At 36.9% G+C, this 21,430-nt stretch overlaps 1 protein-coding gene across 7 annotated transcripts in view; it reads right to left on the reverse strand.

The window, feature by feature from the left end:
* Positions 1–17,877: 17,877 nt before the first annotated feature.
* LOC124177857 (limbic system-associated membrane protein-like) overlaps positions 17,878–21,430 on the reverse strand; it is a 213,757-nt gene continuing 210,204 nt past the window's right edge. For all 7 annotated transcript variants that reach the window (XM_046560729.1, XM_046560733.1, XM_046560732.1 and 4 more), the window contains one exon: positions 17,878–19,224. In XM_046560729.1, coding sequence (XP_046416685.1) covers positions 19,115–19,224 — 110 coding nt within the window. In that variant the 3' untranslated portion in view covers positions 17,878–19,114. The remainder of the gene's footprint in view (positions 19,225–21,430) is intronic.

Consider the following 21,430-nt stretch of genomic DNA (forward strand, 5'->3'; position numbering starts at 1 on the left):
AGAGGAGAGGACAGGAGACGACAGGGTATGGTAGGGTAGGGTAGGGTGGATACAGTAGGGTAGGGTAGAGGGTGAGTACTTCTATTCCAACTCCTACTCCTCCTACTCCTACTCGTACTCCAACTCCTACTACAACACCCAACACTCCTATTCCTACTTTTACAACTACTCCTATTCTTATTCCTACTCCTACTGCTTCTACTCACCAACTTCTACTACCTTCGACCACCTCCGGCCTCCTTGTCCGCCTAGTCCTCCTCTTCGTCTTTGTCCTCGTCTCCTACGTCCTCCGCCTTCGCCTTCTCCACCTTCTTTAGCCACCTTCTATCACCGCTAACCACCTCCGACCACCTCCAACCACCTCCAACGACCACCGCCAATCACTTCGGGTTATACCTCGAATACTTATGAACATTGTCGGTATAAGAACACATCAAAAACATTGTGTAAGGATTAATATAATTTCTTTATTGACACATTTTACCAAGAAGATTGAGAAAATTATAAAAAACTAGGCCCTTCGATGGTCAGCCGGTGACCAAAGATATATTCTTCAGTTAATGAGTCAGTCAATAACGCTGCCGTTCTGCGACAGTTGGATGATAAAAATTTTTGCTCCTACCTTTCAAATGTGTACCTTTCAACAAATATTAAATTCATAGTATGCATCACATAGTAATCGGGAATGGATCATATAGGTATATTCATATCATACATGGACCGCATATACATATACATATACTTTTTGGTGTCTGCATCAGTGTTAAATCTGATTATTGTATTTCGCGCCTCTTCGTTCAGAGATCAGACTATGTAGTATCCCCACTTCATCCCAGTGTCGCCACAATTCTAAAGTAAAAAACAAAAACCACCTCTTTGACCCTTATGGGGCCTCCCGAGCGTGCCATAGGATGCGCGGTCGGTGATCCTCATTCTTTCGCTTTGTGTCAGTGTCGTTACATCGAAGCTGCAAAACGCAATAAAATGGGAAAACATACGAAACGAGATCGTTCATTATCGAGAGAGGATACGAACAGGAGGCTATACAAGAGGACGAAAAGATTGATGGCAGAGGTCGATCGCAGTTTCAAGGAGCGCTAGTAGCTTTTTGAAAGATGATTACAGACATCGCTCTTTAACACGCCTAATGGTTAGTTGTGCCAGCGATTTGATTGCTGGGCATCCTGTTTTTGATTTGACCAAGAAGCACGCCTTTGTTTGACAAATGGTTGAAGTTAATTTTGTTCCTTTTTTTCTCGGAGTTTGACTCCAAGAATAACAAATTTTCATTTGATGGAAACAGGACATTGTTGTTTGTATCGCGAATGTCTTGCTTTTCAGGGAAAAGATCAGTCTCTAGCGATCATCGAGATTTTTCTCGAGATCGTCATAGTCGACGAGGTCCTAGTGAGCAGAGACGAGGATAATCGCATGAAGCCGTTACTACTCAGACGTCGTCCCACTAGTCTAAAAATAAGCAGTCTTGGATCCATCTGAAATTCCCACAACATGTTTCCCGACAGCAATCTGACTAAGCGTTTGAATTCATTCGAAAATCCTGTAAATAAAATCTTTAAAGCAACGTGAAACCCGATTCAAAATCTAACTTAGAAAATTATATCCCTGAGAAATGATTCCATCTACGTTGAATGATTGCAGTGCTATACGGCAATCGAATTTATTGCCTGCAGGTAAGAATCGTCGCATCATGGAATGCAAAGGGATCAAAAGAGGAGTGTCGTGCTCAGAACAGTGTGCAATAACTGTTTATTGCGGATATGCATGTCTATGCGCATTAGCGTATAAGAACATCGATTAATCGTCGGTCAGGACGCGAAACGTGCAGGACAAAATAATTACACCCACACGACATGTCTCGGTGAAGTTCCCGCCCACGATGTACCAGCTCCGAAGAAGGCACGAGAACTGGCTGTCTGGAAAGTGAATGATCGTCCGCTCCTTGCATGCACATGACGACATTATAGAGCTTAACGGGGTTTGTATACCTACCTACTATGAGAAGATGGCTGAGAAGGTGGGCGAATTTTGGCAATTTGTATCTCGAGATTAAATAATGCAACTTTATCAGAGGTTGTTTTATTCAAAAGTATGGAGATTGAGCTTCGCTGGTGCATTTGTTAATTTTTGTATATTATTATAAATCAATAGGAAGTATCGTTATTGATGATAACGTCAACCGTTTCGATAGGTGACATATATTTTTGACCCCTCAACATTTCAAGAACGGATCGGATGGTTGACTTCAAATTCGGAGACTGCATCCTTACGTACTCGATACTCTTTTTCACGTTCCCGATTTTTCAGTCAATATGTTTATTTTTTTTTTTGTCGATCAAGTAAAAAAGAACAGTCGCAAAATTTGAAACGAAAATCGAATTTCAATTTAAAACCATCTCCATTTTGTAGAACATACAACCAAATTAAAAAAAAAAAAAATAACACAATACATCGGATCACCGATTGAAAAAATGCGTAAGCGAAGCTCGATCGATGTAATTTTGAATAAAACGAACCCCAATCGAATTGAATAATTTGTAGTCTAAATATAGATACCCGAAATTCGGCAACTTTTTCAGGCTTCTGCTCGTATAAATCCTCTTAAAACTAGCTCGCACGACATTCCGCAATTCGCAGGAGATTCTAAAAACCAGATACAATATTTACCGCGTTTTTTCTAAAGAGTCTGCTCGCAATGAGGCAATGGAAGCAAGTGATTAAAGGCCGAGAGACTTGCATGTGACCGTCGAATACTGGAATAGCATGTCTGCGCCTGGGTTCAACTCGTAGCACGGAAAAGTTCACGTCCGAGTCAATACAGCGAGTGGAAAAACTTTCTTGTGTGTTGGTTACATGTACGTATATTAAACCTAACGAAGAGAGAGTTTTTCTGAATTTCATGTCAACGGTGGATTGTAACTGAATTATTATTTTTCGAACCACTATTCATTTGCAGGGGTTTGATAAGTTCTTTCTTAATTCGTCTTGTTTTGTTTACGGAAATTATTCCAGACAGTTGATCTCTGTGACAAATCATGTTTCAATTCCGGTAAAACTTTAGCGTGGTTATTATTCATTTTTACAGAAAACTGAGTTGGGATGAGTTGATTTTGACTACTTTGAAACATAAGTTCATCACAATGTAATTGGTTTTTCAAGAAACATAACTTTCATGCCGGTTTGGAATAGAATCAGTGAGGTGGATTGAAGCTTATTATTAGACCTAATGATTAGATTGGTGATAAGATTTTAATTATTAACAATTCTTCAATATCAATTTGGTTGTCACGCGTTACCGAAATTCAGGCCCTCTAATTCTCTAACGAAGTGGCCTTTGGTGATTGAAGTTTTTTTTTCCAAGTACTTCAATTTTGTTCCGAATATTTGCAAATTTCGGAAACGAATCATAAATAACTTCGTCCAAAATAATTTCATTAAAATTTAATCTCTTTTGGTGAAAGGGTCTTTTTTACGAGAAATGAAAGTTCTAAAAATTAAGAGAGGTTTTATGAGAAAAAAATCCCTTCTTCTGATATATGCGTGAAGTAGAATATTTTAAAGTAATAGGGTCATAAGTTTTCATTTTCGTTACAAACGATAACTGCAGAGTTACTTGCAATTGAATTTCACTGTATTTCATCTAGGTATGCGTATATCGGTGTAGCGGAAGTCACACATTTTTCAAACCTGCCGATAATTTGTTTCAACTTCGTTTCGTACGTGAAGGGAAAACGAATGACCCAATTATTCTTCTCCAAACAACCTAGAATTTCAAATACAATAAAAAAAGTTTACAAAAATCCCATATTGAAGCGTGATTAACGATCAATTTTCGTTAATGTGGATCAGTGAAGTATAAATAAGTCACACAAAGCCGAAAGCTTAATTTACGTGTCGCCGAATTTCGCTCGCGGATGTAAAAAATTGATTTATTGTACTGTAAATAATGAGAACGTGACTACGCCTATATTTTCTGAATGACGTAAATTTACACCTCAACTGATAAAAATAATGTGAATATTTGAATTTTGTACACCACATATCCGTACACGCATCACAATGACAAGCTGATAAACAATCGAGTTAATTGTCCTGGAATAGCGGTTTTCAGTCAGTCGCTGAGTAGACAGGTCGGAGAGGGAGTTTTGAGGGTGACTCTTAGGGACGGGGGTGGAAAATTTATTCAAATTGTTAGCGAAATAGAGTCCCGGGAGGATCCAAAGCAAATATACATCTGACATAAATCCTCGCAGAAGGTATTCAGATGCGAGCCGAATCCTCGAGCAAACAATAAATCCTCTCGTCTTCACTCGCCACCGTTATAGAAGAGCGCTCGATGTACAGCTGCAGGTTCAAGTTCGAGTTTAAGTTTTGGAGTTTGACTTAAGCCCTCTGCTCCCTCGAGAAGAATGCTAATGGATCAAGTAACGTAATGCAATACACAACACAAGAGAGAGGAACGCTCCTCTCTCTGTCTCTTCAGCTGTATGAATTTGATTTTGCAATCTCCGGTATACACGTTTTGAGTAATTCCTAAGTTTGACGGTTCTGCCTAGTCGCAGGAGTGAGTTAATTGTGAGCAGTATCTGTTTTGCTTGGTTTATTTTGGTGGCAGTGGTGGGATGAAAGCCTTCGGCGAAGCGTCGGCAAAACCGGGCGAGAATCGAAAGGTTTCATTTTTGCAAAATTTATTGATACGGCATGGCACAGAGAAAGTTGAAGTTACCTGCTCGTCTTCAAACAAAAGACACCTATACCTTAGATGAGGCAACGCCGAGCTTAGCATTAGTGATTGAAGAGCCGCTTGTTTAGTACGCCATGTCATTAGCCGGCGCTATTTCTTTGTTCAATTTCAACGCAGAGCGGAATGAATATTCGACCCAAATGCAACAAGTTACAAAAGACAACTTTGATACCGACTCGGAAGTTCTAACATTTTATTAAGTCAAACATTTACATTTGTTTGAGAAAACAGAAGCCTTTCTCAAATTGTCGGGATATATTTCTGCATATAGACGGAGACTGCATAAATTAGTTGAAAACCAGCGAGGAACTTACTGCAGTTTGCTGTTTTAAACATTAATAGTCTTTGTCGTTGAGGTAGGTTGTTATAATTTCACCCAGAATTCCGTGAAGATATTTGTCTAGAAAGATGAAAGCAAAATGAAGACTTAAATTTGTTAACATTGTGAAAATATGGTAAAATTTTACACATTTTGTACACAACAACTGCAACATTGCGTTAAGAAATTAATATCGCAATTCTGTGACAGTTTTGCTGAGTTTGGTATCAGGAGACTGGTAAGCTACATAAATCACAAAGGAAAAAAAAAAAAAACGAACAAGAGAGAATACTAGAATAGAGAATGTAACTGAAGAGTGCGATAAATTAGACTAAAAAAAAAAAACAATTTGGTTCATAGCAATGATAAAAAAAACTATACAAGAATACCGTTACCGAAATAAATCGGTTTTGTTATTTTCGAGGTGTCACGAACATCGCAAAACGCGCCAACGACGGAAATTGTCTTTCTTGTCAATAACAATGCTTCCTGTTGAAAATGACTCCCCCCCCCTCACTCGCACGAAAAAAAAAAATATATAAATCAAACTTGACCTACATTTGAAATTTGGTTACATTCTCAGCCGACTGCAGTCGTAGATATATATTTACCCCCTAATCGGTGATTTCGATTCGGAACGAGACATGGATCTAAAAACTGGCTGCAATTCGACCTATTACAACTTAAACCCAGAGCATTAAGATAGAGGCGAAGGGTTTTCTACTTCCCAAAATCTTGAGCCCGATAACCGGAGCAAAAGAGCAAAACCCTGAGAGAAGATCTCTGCTGTGGGGGGACGACGACTTACCTTTTATGTGGCAGATAGTCGGGAGAGAGACCGCCCATCCATAAATCCAACCGCTTTTGCTCCCGGCTTGCGCAACAAAAATTTTATTCTCTGACGGAAAAATGTCGCACTTTCATCCTGCCCTTTTCCTCCCTCTCTCTTTCAGTATAATACCGCTGTATGCCTGCAGTTCTATTCTGTCCGTATCCACCGCCTACCTCGACGGTTTACGGTTATGCCTCGCGAGTTGCAGATCCAGCAAAACCCAAAATGAGAAACGGTCGTGCTTATTTTCACTCGACGAGACGTGCATGTAGCTAAATATATATTACATACGTATGGAAGTAATATATTTGTACACATATGTGTGTACATACGCAGGTCGTACATCACACCCCGGTAAAATTAGGCTTCAGCCTCACCAAGGCGCGAGTACATTTTCTGAAAATGTACAACATATACGAATTCACCGGTGCGATGTAATTGCTTTCAAAAATTGGCTTAGTTTTATGAATTCTGATGAGAAAAAGTTAGATATCTTAATGAGCCAAGTAGAAAGGTTTACACATTCGGTTTATTTTTCCATCGCCAAACAGTTGTGACGACGACGTAATATAGAGATGAAGATTATGCTGTTTTCCATAAAAATATTCCAACTACTTGTTATGAATCGTAAAGGGTCGTTAAATTTTGAGAAGAGAAATTTTTGTTGCATGAACGCTGAAATTTTTATTCGTAAAACACTTTTACAGAATATTTGTATAAGTTTTTATATAATTTGAGAATTATTTGTACTTTTATATGATCAAAACAGTGCTGAATCAAAGGTATTATTCAAACAAGGGTTCAAAAATTTGCAAATGGAGGTAATTTATTAGTACTGTTTGAGAATTGGGGCGTGTAATTGAGTTTAATTTGATCAAAGCAGTATTCTCCGCAATACGGTAAAACTTGGAAATTACAAATTTCAGCTAAACAATAGAGTTATTCATAATATTAGAGAGGTAACGTAAAATTTACCGATTTTTTTTAGGTTGTCATTTAACGAAACAACTCTTTCATACATACATAAGGATGTTTATTGTTAGTTAAAATGTGATTAAAATGAAAGAATTTGTTATATTGATTCGTAAAGCTAAGGATAAAATGAGCTGGTAAAATTAGTCAACTCTGTATAAAAAATTAGGTTTTCCTTATTCGGAGAAAATAATGACAGAAACGTAAGATTATTGTTGGCGTCGATTGTGATAGATTTTTAGTTGAAATACGTGCTTGAATATTACTTTATTCCTGACTCGACTATAACGTCGACTTTTCCGACCTGAAATGCGGGACGAAAGTGGCATATTTTTCCTATAAATCTCGTTTTTCCCACGAATGCCGGGGAGAAGTGGACTTTTCTCCCGCAGAAAAGAAGACACAGCTGCCAACCATTCCTTTTATAAATGTCAGACAATTATTTTCATTGTATTTACAATTTTTTTAAAACTTTATTTTACTTTCAAACACCCCCCAACCCCCCTGTAGTGGCTTCGCAGGGCTTGCAGCCTTGAAACCGCTTCCTCGCCCCAACCTTCACCGACCGACACCCACATACCAATTGTACACAATATTGAAAACGATTTTTTTCGTTATTAAACTACGTTCTTAATTTCACACCCGATATTGCGAGGGATACATCGAGTCCTTATTTTCAAGTCAATAATGTGGCCGGAGTTGAGTCGCAAATAAAGCCCTGCATATGTAACACAGGAATAAAAGTCGATTATTCCCTTGGGTGATTACTGCCCGAACGAAGAGCGGGAATAATCTCCGACTTTATTCCCTAGTTACATATGAAGTGTTTTATGCTGTTTAGCGAATATCGTTTCAACAAAATTCAATTTCATCGATTTCACGTACACCTCTTGAGCCTAATAGTTCGTGGTTTTTTTCGTTATGATGTAATCATTAAACAATCATAATTCAACTAATAATCAGCTGAGATTTTACTATTGTCAATTGATAGTTTTCTGAAAGATTTAAAATGAGTCTTACGAACTCAAACGAAGTTTATCTCTCATCATGTCCTGTTTAATCAACTCGTTTCCAGAAGTTGATTTGTAATACCGTTTTATTACCCTGGGATAATTCAAGGGATTCGAATGATAAAAACCGAATTAAATTGATCTTTTAGATGTTCTCGAAGAGACAAGAATCAACCGCGTCCCGGGATCTAATTACCCCCGGGAAACAAGGAGGCATTCTTTGCTAACAGGAGGAAATATTCTTCAAGGATCTTGGCTTGCAAGGGAAACTTGTGAATTGAAGGATAAATTGAGCAGGCGGGAAACGGGGGAAGCGGAACTCTGGACGATCGGAAGACGGGACGGAGGGAATCAATTAATCTGATAAACCTGCCGATAGTTACTTGACGAGGGGAAAGTTAATTAAGCTTTCCCTTGGGAATGAAACAATACGGAGCCATCCTACCACAGCAAACAAGCCTGCTGGCTGAAAACGATGACAGTTGGTTTATAAAACCAATCTTCCTTATACAAATTACGCTCTGGGCAAAACGTCGACATTTATCAACCAGCGGAAATCTATGCGAATTCGTGTCACCGAACAATTGATCATCTTGTGCACGTTTCACGGCGTACATAAAGGGTGTTTCCAAGAACAAATATCGGTAAAACAGACCTACCGAGTCATAATCACTTTATTAAACTCAAGTCGTGTTATCACTTCAACGTGATTCCGCGACGCGATCACTGAAACCTTTGTCATAGGGTAGAAACATCGAAACAACTGCTTGGCTAAATCCGCACAATTTGGCAGCACACTTGCGAGGACTTTACATGCGTTACCTACCGATTGGATCCGCCATTTTGAATTTCGAAATTTTGAGGTTAGATTCGTAATCAACGACCCAAGAATCTCCCCCGTATTAAATTTCATCGAAATCAGTTTGGGAGATTTACCGTTCTCCGTAAAAGGATTAAATGGGGAAATCAACCCTCTGGCGTCCACTGGTTGGAGTTGAGATAAGAATCTTAAAAAATGAGGCAATCATTTTTGAATCATTTGAAGCCGATTTGGGGGGTGAAATAGTCCAAATTCAACATAGACCTTTTTTAGGGACCACCCTAATACACGTATATATCTATGCATTTTGAATTTCTACTCTGTCATGCAGAATTAATTCTCGAGGGTTAGAAATTTTGATCACGGAAATGAAAATGCAAGTTCAACAGCGATTTAAAAATTTTTCGATCCAATGCATTGGAAATTTCTACTAATTACGTACCTATTGAATTAAATCCTTGCGACATTCCTGCACTTGACTGAAATTTGAAACACTTATTACAAAATCAGATAATCGCTTAGGAAGAAGAAGAAAGAAATTACGGTACCCTGAGGACAAAAATTTTTGTTCTCATATCGTGGAGTGTTTTTTACTTGGTATTTTTATTTTTTCATACGGGACAAAGTGCCGTGTCTCATCTGCGCTAAGCCAGTTGGGTATATACTTTTCTTTGACGCGTGCAACACTTTGTCCCTGTTTTTTCAATATCGTAAAAAGCGTCATATATTTCAAAGCGTATGAGTGCAGGAGAGGTCCTGCTGTTGCCATGGTGTATCGGATGGGATAAAAATGGCAATTTTTTTGCTCAAACTGCTGGTCTAGAAATTAGATGCGGCTAATTGGCTTTTATATCTATGAATTTTTGATTATACGATTGCAAAACGGTGTGTTTGTTTGAAGATTTGCTATTGTGAAAAACGGCGATTTGAATAAAAGTTATTGCGTTCCAATTTAGAGACTAATTAGAGAAAAACACATCTTCTGCAAGTTTTTTCTATCTAAATGGTGAAACGTGGAATTCCGAGGGTAAAATTTTTAAAATTTATTTAAGAGATATTCTTTCGCGAGGATTATTTTCGGCTATATACAAGAAGTCTGTCAAATGAAAATGCCGGAAAAAGATTTCGGTAAGAAATGAAACTCCCGAATTATAGGTATTATAGGTATGAATTTTTGTACCAATGCAACAATTTTTTTTTATCGAATTCTTTTGAAATTTTATTACACCTCTTCGCATGTTATTTTATTGGACGATTATTCCCAGCAGATGAAAAAGTAACAAAAATATTTTTTTTTCACACCGAGTCATGAAGTTCCTTTACTCGGAAACATACGAATATCAATTACTATTTCGTCGAATCAAAAATTCACAGTCTCGGATATATCATATTTCCACGAATGTTAATGCGATCACGTTTCGACCTCGGCTTTTGGATCCCGGTTTTCCTGCAGTCTTTTCCCCGAGCCGGTTTTTCCTGCTCCGTTCTCCATTTCCGATTCGTCTTCATCTCCCAGACTCTCCAGCTGTGCGTTATCGCTCTTCGTCGTAACAACGAACAGCTGTTGTCTCTCTGACTAAGGGTAAAAAGCAGCACGGGGATCAATCAATTTACAACGTATATATCGCTGATCGTGAGCAAGCCTTTATCCCGCTTCTTTTTCGGCTTGCAAGCCGGAATCACGATCGAAAACTCTCCAGGGAAATGGTAATTTGACTTCTTAGGGAATCGCGAAGTGGAGAAAGGCACTCTGGGTGCTGTTTTTGGGGTGGGGGTAGAAATCAGAAAAACCAAAAATCAGAATGGCCAAAATTCCGAGTTTAATAAACTCGAATAGCAAATATGAGAGAACAGATACTATTAGAAATTTTAAGTCCCGAATGGTGCCCGATAAAAAGCTGCAGTTTACATAAAATGTGTTTAGTAGAGTTCAGAAAACGTTAATTCGAGAATTCAGAGTTCGCGGTTTTGGGACAGCGTCGGTTTGGTAAAAAGTATGCAGCCACCTTTTCACTATCGGCGTTCAAGTTGAGTTCGAATAGCCGGTACTGATATGAGAATTGGCTCGGTGGGAAACAGCTGAAAGATACTAGTTGAATTTTTGGTTTAAGCTTTTAAATTTGAAAAATGGTCTGTAGTTTTTTATCAAGTATTTATTATCACACTATTGATGTGGAAATTGCTTCGTTCGAAAATAGACGAACGATACTAGTTGCGTCTTTATATTAAATTTAAGTTAGGAAAGTGTTGAGAATCGTTATTTTGAATAAAACGAGTGAAAATTTGAACGATCATGGACGATTATTCAGATTTGAAAACTTGAAATAAAAGTTGTACTAGTGAACGTTTATATACCATAAGTATTTTCGTTTCAGAAATTTACTTTCCGAAGATTCTTGTTATAGAATTTTTTTTAAGACTTCTTTTGGCTTAAAAACTGCATTCAATGCGTTTTCGGATTCTCACATTACTGTTGGTGAAACCTCTTCTACAGGTTTAAAACTCATATGAACACATATACTACTTTGTAAAGTATTCATTAAAACTTTCACCTCGACTAATTTTACAAAAAAAAAAAAAAAAACAGAATTATTAATCGTCCCTGTATTTCTAGAACAACTATATTATTTAACGAGCACTACAATTATATTTTGTCCATTTCTCATCGCTTTAAATTCTATGAAAAAATGATATTTTCAATTCAATTTCGTATTCGAACATGAGTCACTGAACACGCGATTTTGTTTTCGTCCCAATGCGTTTACAGAATTTTTTGGACACGATATCAACCCAGCAAGATTTTTTCTCTTCCATATTCCCAAATTCAGTCGAAAATTGAGTTAGAAAGAGATTCGCGTGCCCGGTCACGGGGGATGTTTCGGCGAAAAAGCTGGGCGAGGCTTGTGAGGCTCCGTCTAATGAGGTGGAGAACGAGTCATGTTCACCTGCCGATAAAATTCGACGGTGTTCACCGATGGCCAACAAGATATATATATATATATATATATATATATATATATAATATATATAATACGTGTTATACCTGCCATCCCATCATGCTATTTTTGGTCGGAATTTCTGACCCATTAATTCCAGGGTGGAATATTCAAGGGTTTTGAATTATCGACAAAAAGTGTTCGTCGAACGATTTTTTTACCCCTCGACACTCTGAACTCAGTAATACGCGAAAAAAGAAAATATATCATGAAATTGGCGAAAATTCATGATTTTATTTTGCTAGGAATGGTTTACAAGCAGTTTATGTATGGAATTTAGTAAATTTAATGATAAAGTATGTAGGACTCGGAAATTGCGACAATTTTTGTCAAAAAATTGATTCAAGTGCTGTGAATATTGTAGAGTCACTGTGAGGTGATCAAAAAATGTTGGAATAGTGTTTTAGGGTTACAATTTATTTTAACACATCGCACATTCTTCACGTCAGGGAAGTTGTGACTCTGAAAAAAAAAAAAAATTCCAATTCGCCGGATTTGCTAGACCTTTATAAAATTTCTATAATTATAATATACAATAAATAAATTTTGACGATTATTGAAGCTAGTAAGAAAAAAAAATAAAGAAAAAATTCAGGAATTTTGGCATCACGTTCATGGATCTAAAATTCCTCGATCAAGATGAATTTCTCGATCAGAAGTAATCGCGAATGTTCGAAGTCGTTTGCTGCAGTAAATCGCAGAAACGCGAACAACAGGAAATCGTAAAAACAGTATACGTTGTGGGAGAACGGAAGTCGCTTTAAAAAGATTCATGTGCCTGCTAATAAAACATACTCGTATATGTGATACGTATATTCGAAAAGCAAAAATATTAGCCGGATTTGTGTTTCATGCTTATACGTGACACAGATCTATACAATACATTGCATTATAGACTTTGGCTACAATTTCTCATTCGGCCACGGTTCATGATCTTTTACCATGTAAACCATAGCTCGGATTTTCGTTCCTCTTTTTTTCATTTCAACAAACGAAATTAATGTCTGCATTCATAAAACTGCGCCGCAGTCTATAACTGGAACAGACTATCAGTTTCCTGTTCACAGCGTAATGTCTCTATTTTCTCACGTTTCAATTAATCTTCTTCTCTATTTATCCACATCCATTTTGCAATTCGTTATATTTGATCACCACACGTCATATGTTCTGACTTCAAAATTCATTCGACATTCAATAAATTTCTGACGAACATGCGAATATACTTGATTCTCAACTTTGCGACCAAGTCTTGAGTTATTGATTCACGACTGCAGTTCCATCCCTCGGATATCATTAATTTATTTTTTTTTTTTAAACAAAAAGACACGCAGCAATGTCATTACTATACTTTATAGCGGAGTATTTATTATTCAACAATGAAAAATTATATCGAAATCACTTGCCTACGGAATTTAAGTACCTGGGAGGCAATTACTTACCATCGAGTCACGGTACATTATAGCTATACATATTAATACACGTATATAGCTGGTCTACACACGCCGAGGTTCAGAGTCGAGGGAGCTATGTCACAGCTATTGATTTACAATTAGAATTTATACGTACCCGTTCCTACATACTCGTATGAATTACACACACACACACACATAATATATTTAAATACAAGTATACAAATATCTACACACCGCGCCAGGAGTTCAAGGTGATAATCGGCGTTCCGTTTATTAATTAATTACCATGTATATCAATTATTTCCCGTTTTCTTCTGCTGGTATTTTCTGCTTGTTGTTTCATTTCTTACCTTATTTATGGTGCCACTTTTTTTTTCCTCAATTCATATTTGCTGAGCATGAATAATTTCCGACAGTACTAGTCGATAATTATCACCGACAATTGTTATAGTGTTATATTACATTAATAATATCCGTATGTATGTACATATATATTTTTTCATCTTCTTTTATAATCGTGACATCGTTAATTAACATCTCTGCACTATGTGTCCAGTTTTTCTTTTTTTTTTTTTTCCTCATGTACCCCTTCTTTGTTTCTTATTTTAAATTCATATATACTTATGATTAGATTCATTATTGATCGAGATATAATCACACCGCATTATCAGACAATCTGCAAGTCATCACTTCCAATACTTGTATTATAATCTGAAATAATCACGGCTTCTGACTGTTTTGTGTAATTCAATTGTCCGACGTGAAAATGTAATTGCTATTTCTTAAATAATACAATGCATTAAACATAAAATATATTCGTATCATTAGCATTGCCCGACAGTCACAGTATAAAAGTATACTCGTACATATACGTACGTGTAGGTACAGATGTGTTTGTGTGTTTTTTGTTTTTGTGTGCGTCTCATGAGTTACGATTATAATGATCTACGCATGTCGTCGAGAGGGAAATAACGGTGAAAAATAAGAACAAGGGTGAAAAGGAAGGTGGAGTACGAATGGAAAGAGGGACGAAAAAGAAAAAAAAAAAAAAAAAAATAGCGAGAGGTTACAACGAAATAATTGAAGAAACATTATTCGGAGTGGCGCAGCTGGTGCTGCTGTTCTACAAGTAGCTTTCATATTTCATTCGTCCTTCTTAATTAGAGCCTAATTTAGACCCTGCTGAAGGAAAAGAAGATGGCCTGCTACGCAGATACATTTAGAACTGCGTTGCTGCCCGGAATTTTGTGAATATATACCGTGAGTATACATTCAAGAGCGTGGAATTTATGTATTTATGGGTTCAGGTTGTATACGTTCCGAGAGGGACAACATCTGATTCGTGGTTTTCAACGATAAGGAGGGAAATCGCGGAGATTTTTGCAGAGTGCCGGATCACGACGAGGATTTTTCACCCCTCGAGGCACGCCCTTTAAACCACAGCTTCGTCACTGAATATTGTATCCACGTATTCTTTTACCCTAAATTTTTTATTTTTTTTTTTTTTGTTCGCTTTGGAGGATTCGGAAATATTCTTTTACACGGTTTTTTTTTCACACTGAAGTTTATTCGTTGAAATCAGATAAGTTTTCGCTCAATATAGGAACTAACAACGAAAAAAACAAAAAAGATTTTTTACACTCAAATCCGCGTGATTTTTCATTTCACTGGAAATTACGTATTGTGTAAAAAGTGGGAATATTTTACAAAAATTTGAATGGTATCGGACACGTTTACGAATTAATTAAAAAATCAAATAAACCTCTAGCCGTGAAATTGATGCTACGTGAAACAATATAAACTAGTCGAAAATGATTTCAAAAATGAGGTTTTTTTTCTCTCTTGACAGCGATAATCCACCAATCCAGACATACCTTGTTAAATTTCAAATTTTCACTTTCACGATTGAGAATAAATCTCGAAACAATACTGTAATAATAATGGAATTATTTATTCTACGCAAAGTGGAAAATAGAATATTAATTTTTCTGAGAAAAAAAATTCTTCTCGTACAAATTAAAAATGAAAATCATTGTGCTCTCATTTGCTGTTAAAAAAAAAAAAAAAAAAAGTGGAATCCGATTAACATAACTAGGAGATAATTAGCAGCTGAGATAACTTGAATATTTTCTGTAAAAAATTGTCTCAAGATCGTATTTTGCCTGCACGATCAACTGAGGAATTAGACTGTAGTTTCTTTCTTTCTTTTTTATTTAATATATATATAATTTTACGTATTCACAGAAATTATGTAAGGTCTGGCCAATCACACCGTAATCTAATTTAGCATCGTGAAATTGCCGGTGCAATTAGGAGTCGACATTTTCTATACACATACGTACATATATATAGTATATACCTATGTATTCTCACGCTTGTAGAAGACTTATTTTAGGTGTACAACGTCAGTTGTTATATTTATTTTAATTAATTGTAGGAAATATATATTTACAGTGTTACGATTAATGTTAAGAGTCAGCGCGTTAAACCGATTCCTCGGCTCAAAGCTCCGTCCTTAATAACCTGAATGATCAATTTTTGTTTCATTTCTTCGAGTACGTGGTAACTGAATAAATGTAGATTCACACCGGCTTTGACTGAATCACCGTGAAACCCGTTTCAGTATCAAATAGTCGCTGGCAGAAAACTGATCAAACGTGAGAAGTAAATTTTTTTAGAAAAAAAAATTATATTTAAAATTAAACATCGGAAGGATGTTACTTACTGAATTAACAATCATCCAGAATGATCTCGTACTTGGAGATAGTTTGTGAGTTATTGAAGCAAAAAACTGTACTTTAAAAAAATTATACTTTGGAAAAATGCCGTTCAACTTGTTTTTTCACATACCGAGAATATAGGATGCCTCGAAAGTTTCATCTGGAAATTGAATTGCTTCGAAGGGCGATTAATTAAGCAATATTTTTCCAGTAAAAAGAACGCAAAGCTTCGCATGATAAAAGTTCAGGCATTTTCACTCTAGGCAGCGTTTTTTAACAACGAATTCCCTGCGTGTGACGTACACACAAACACACCCTGCGTTAAAATTGATAAAAAAAACATGCTGAATTTATTCTCTCTGGCTCGTTTTCTCTCTTTCTCTCTCTTTTATGTACGCTTGTTAATTATCAGCCGCTCGAATTTTATTGAAATTTCCTGCGTAGATCGGACTCGAGGGGTTTGCTTTTGAAGATGAAGGGCGTAATTAATAGCGGCGCAACTTATATGTAACGTTTAAAGCAATGAAACCCGGATTTTGATTCGATTTATTTTACCATTCGTTGGATCGTATGGTTTGCTGCGAGTGTGAAACGGCAAAATCGTGTAAAGGCGAGAAATAGCGAGAAAAAACACACCGCATTTCACTTATTTTCAGTCCATTTAATTACATTTGATTTCGCGTATTTTGCCCCCGGCTGTTTTTCACTTATACTCGGTGGGTGTTTGTCGAAGGTGATCCGGCAGAAAACCAGCACCATTAACAATTTTTGTTACAACATTTTGAACCGGCGAAAGTTGACAGCCAAACGTTCGCTGATTGAATAAAATTAGGTACATGAGTTCGGATAAAATAATGTCATTTTTATTTGGCCAATTTTTCTTTTCCCCTTTTTTTAAGATCCGTCAGGAAAATTTCATGTCCTCGATATCGTTACATTCATTTCAATATAAATGGGGGTTGTAGATTGATGCTGTATATTTTGCAAGAAGTGACTCGCCTCAAGGGAAATTTGGGTAAAAATGACAAATTTCCATCGTGAGGTAGCTGGATCGTGAACGATATTTGAAAATAGCGAAGTAGGAATTAAGATTTACAATTGCAATATATTTTTCTTCCAGCAACCGAGTGCAATGAGTAAAAAGTATTTTTTTAAAGATCATTGAACAGTTGTATATTTCAGAGAAACTTTACACGAAACTTTCGTGACTCAAATTAATAAAGGCAAAGACGTGGCTGAATTTGATTGGAAAATAATTTCCCTTCAAAGTCGATTCAAGATGACTTTTTTCATCGTGCAATTCTATCATTGTGCAATTTTTTTTATAAAGGAAAAGTCACACGCTTTGTCTGGAATGAATTCTCGATACATATAACCAGAAACGAATTTTGAATAACATGGATACGTTCATCGATGAAGCATAAGTACAAATCATAACAATGATTTTATATACAAGGTACTTTGGGCTTATCCGCACGGGAGCGAAAAAAATTAATTTCAGGCTATTCGTAGACCAATTTCGTACCTAATCAAATAACGTACAACGCATTGAAATTATGGAAACAGTGGCTTTTTAGAAATGAAAAAAAGTTACGGTACTACATTTGTTCAAAAATTATTCAGTCATCGGTATATTTTTGGTTTCCTTTACCCTAATTGTTTTTTTTTTTTTTATCATTCCGACACTGATTCGTTTATAGTGCACGTGATAAAGGAACAAAGAAAGGATCGGTACTTGAGTTGATGCGGGCGGGTTGAATGATGATAGCGAATGATTGAAACGCGTAACGAAATTTTGATGCACTTGGCATGATTACGTAACTTTTCAACAGCATACAAAGATTTAATCACTGCGATAGAAAATTCTCCTTAGACAATCCAGCCCATGAAAAAATACTTACAATTGTATTTACAGAAAAAAGTGCCTCATTGACGAGGCAAAAAATTGGAAACCATGCTCGCCGCTCTTTCAAGATTTCAGTTTTTCCTTTCTTTTTGTATTTCTTTTCTTTTTTTTTTTTGTTTTGTTTTGTCTTTTTTTTTGGTTTTTTTTTAAATACAGATTTACTCTACTATTACACACGATGGGTAGTCGGTTAACAGCGAAGCCGATAAAATACGTCCTAAATGTTACAAACTATATTATACATGGATATGTCATGGTCTCGTGAGTAGTAAAACAGTCAATTTCATATAATTAATATTTATAATATATAATATACGTAAGTACGTAACTCTATGTGTGCTTATATATATAATGTAATATATAATACGTCATACCGTTGGTACACAACACCGCACAGAGGATTGGGATCTTATCGTTATTTAAAGTATTAAATTTACACCCACGTCCGTTGTTGTTGCTGTTTTTTTTTTTTTTGTTTTTTCTTTTTTATATCATATAATCAAAAATGGAAAACCCAACACAAGCCAAATTCACCAAATTCGGTATATTCAATTCGCATGCGGTATTTGCAGGAAAAAATTACTGACGATACGGAGAGCGGACAAATGCGGGTTTAAATTACAAAAAAAAGAAAAAAATAACGCTGCTTCGCATCGTAGAACGATCGATTACTCCGGCGTATCGCGTTCGGTCGCCGTACAAGCGTCTCTGCATCAATTCGACGAGATTAGTTATGTAAATGACACGTTAATTAAACTATCATTATACAGCCACTAATTCATACTTCGGTATTCCCTTCGCGTTAATACGTCCCATTCGTTTTATCATCGTACTAACAGTTATCATCGAGGTAGACATATTTACACAATTTTTTCGCTCTAACACTGTCCCTATATATAATTAATTCACTTTATCCCGCCGCACAGTCACAAATTTCTCTGCACCTCATGCGGCAGAGTAATAACATTAACAACTATACGTATCATCGTAAATTTTACTCATTTATCATTTCAACTACCGTCACTATTCGGTTATTATGTTATAGTTTACAATTATCATTATCGTGCTATCGTTATCATTATTTTTATCGTTATCGGTATAATTATTATTATTATTGTTATTATTATTGTTGTTATTAGTTTATTATTATTATTATTACTCACAATTTAACCGTTACGATCATCGGGCTTTTTTTTTTTCACAGTTATGACGACAAGGAGGACGCTGATTCGTCGGGCGGTAAATTCAAGGGAAACTGCAGTCGGGGTTCCGTTGACACGTGGTCATCGAAGGGATGCGAATCGGGGGTTCGATGGGCTCCTTGGTTCTGGGCTGATGTAGTCAGTGGTTCAAGCTTCCGGCCAGTCACCTTGCAAACGAACCAGCGTGCAAGAGCAGGAGAAGCAGGGCTAATGTCCTTGTCGCCGCTCCGCTATTACTCGAATTTCCGTGCTGCATAGCCGCCGGATGCTCGCCTGGAATCAAAACGGAGTCAGTGATCATCCGTATGTATAAATGACAGATTCCGAGTTGAGGGATTTTCGTTTTAATTCGGGTGCAGGAAAATAATTTGGATCAAAGAAATTTTTTTTTTTCTTATTTCATAGTTTGCGATAAGCTGTAGGTCATAGCAGCGAAATTAGTTTCTTAACTGTAACCGTTTGTATATCATTGTTGAAATTGAAACGAAATTTCGTACTCCCGATCGGTGTGATTATAGTTGTTGGTACTAAATTTCTTTTAAATGTCATCATGGGATTAAATACAAAAAATATCGAGTTTTAATTATTTTGAAATTCTTAATTAGAAAATCTTTTCTCAGATTTTGTTTTACCTTCGATTGTGGTTTTCAAGTTCGATAAGATTTGTTTCTATTGGTTATTAGCGAGTACGAATGACGCGAGATTCTCCGCCATCAGCGCGAATAATATTGTTTAAGATTTGTTAAATAATTTTTTTCTCTCTATTTACTCACGACTTAGACCGCGGGTCCCATTTATCATGCGATCAAGCGATTTTGAATATGTCAGAATTACCAAAAATCCGAAATCCGGGATCAGATATTCTAGAATTACGTCGTGACATTCAGATTCAGCACTTTTAAAGAGCTTTGAGTATATAAATAGTTTCATAAAAATGCGGATACACTATCGGCAATGTGTTCTAATATAAAAGTGTTCCGTGAATCAAATATTAAATGCATAGCTGTAATCAGTTGAAACACGTACGATAATTTTGTGAGAAAAAATACTTCACACGTGAAAAAAAAATAATAATGAAAATTATAGTGCCACTAGTATTTTGCACTAAAATTTGCAGCAACAGCGGTGAGATTTGTATTACTGCGTTGTATACGAAAAAACGTTCGATGTATGATCCAAGATTCTTTTTTTTACCGTGTTATCTCTACCACCGTTATTTATCATTTTCACGTGGTTCTGGTCAAAAAACTTTGAGCCCTTAACCCGCACATCCTTCAGGCTTGTGAAATCAAAAAGATCTTCAATAAATAAATCGAGGGATGGGGAAGAAAAATAGGGATTCGAGAATTGCAATCGCGCTCAAGAGGTACACAGGTGAGTATCCACTATCTCAAGTTGTCCGTCGGAGCACTTTACGGAAATCGGAAGTACCTACTGCAAGTTGGGGAAATAATAGCCTGTCCAGATAATAAATCGTGGTCAGTCTGCAAACTACTCGGCGGATGTTTACCGTTCAAGCTCGCAATGGTTTTCCAGTGATTCGGTCAAGCTGGTTGGTTGCGAAGCCACAAAACCTACCAGAGGGAAATAAGAGCTGAGAAGAGCTCCGCTCGTCTCGCCAGAGCAATACATTATTTTCAAGCTCCGAAAGTGAAACAGCGCTAATAAAGAGAAAGGTGAAACAGAGGGAATGGGAGAAAGAAAACGTAGAGGGTAGAAAAAACGGAGGCAAGCTCACTTCGGGATGAGAAGATGAATTACGCAGAGACAAGTCACGGACACACACCGAGAGGAAACGGCAAATCTTATCAGATTCAAGGTTTTGTCAGATCCTTAAGCAGGCTGGTTGCTTCGTGTTTTAGCCGTCAAACGCGTCTTGTCAAAGATTATGTTCAAGTGAAGCGAATTTTTTTAGCTTAAACGGGTCTCGAACAGCCAATGTAGCGATTTGGCAAGGTTTGGTAAACTTTTATTGTCAATTGAGCGATGACTGATTACCGCTACAAGTTATCGCAACATTATTTCGATTGGCCACTTGACGCTGGCGAATTTGACATCTCGCGCTCCGCTTCGGGTAAGTTGGCTCCCTGTCTTACCGATGAAAGTATTACCATCGGAGTTAGATCGTTCTGCGCATGCGTAGTCGATCACACAGCCGGCTAAGTGTCACAGTTTCAAATCTTTACTTTTAACCACAGTCCTGCCAGCTGGGTTTACGTGCGATTTATGAGTTCGTCCAATTGCCGCAAGGACTCGGGGCCGCGACGTCGGGCAAGTGATAATTTTTCACTGAAACGAGCGTCAGCATTCACCGTCGCCGTTATGCTTCGTTGCGGAAGGGAAAAAGAACCGGAAAAGAAAGAGTGGAAGAGAAGGCGAAACAGGAACGAAAACACGAGGTAGAGAAATTTGCTCGTTACGATGTTGTACGTCTCGCTACGTTGGATTCTCCGGCAGCTTATACATGCAAGTTTTTGCG

The sequence above is a fragment of the Neodiprion fabricii genome, chromosome 3 (genome assembly GCF_021155785.1).
Source record: "Neodiprion fabricii isolate iyNeoFabr1 chromosome 3, iyNeoFabr1.1, whole genome shotgun sequence".
NCBI classification, from domain to species: domain Eukaryota; kingdom Metazoa; phylum Arthropoda; class Insecta; order Hymenoptera; family Diprionidae; genus Neodiprion; species Neodiprion fabricii.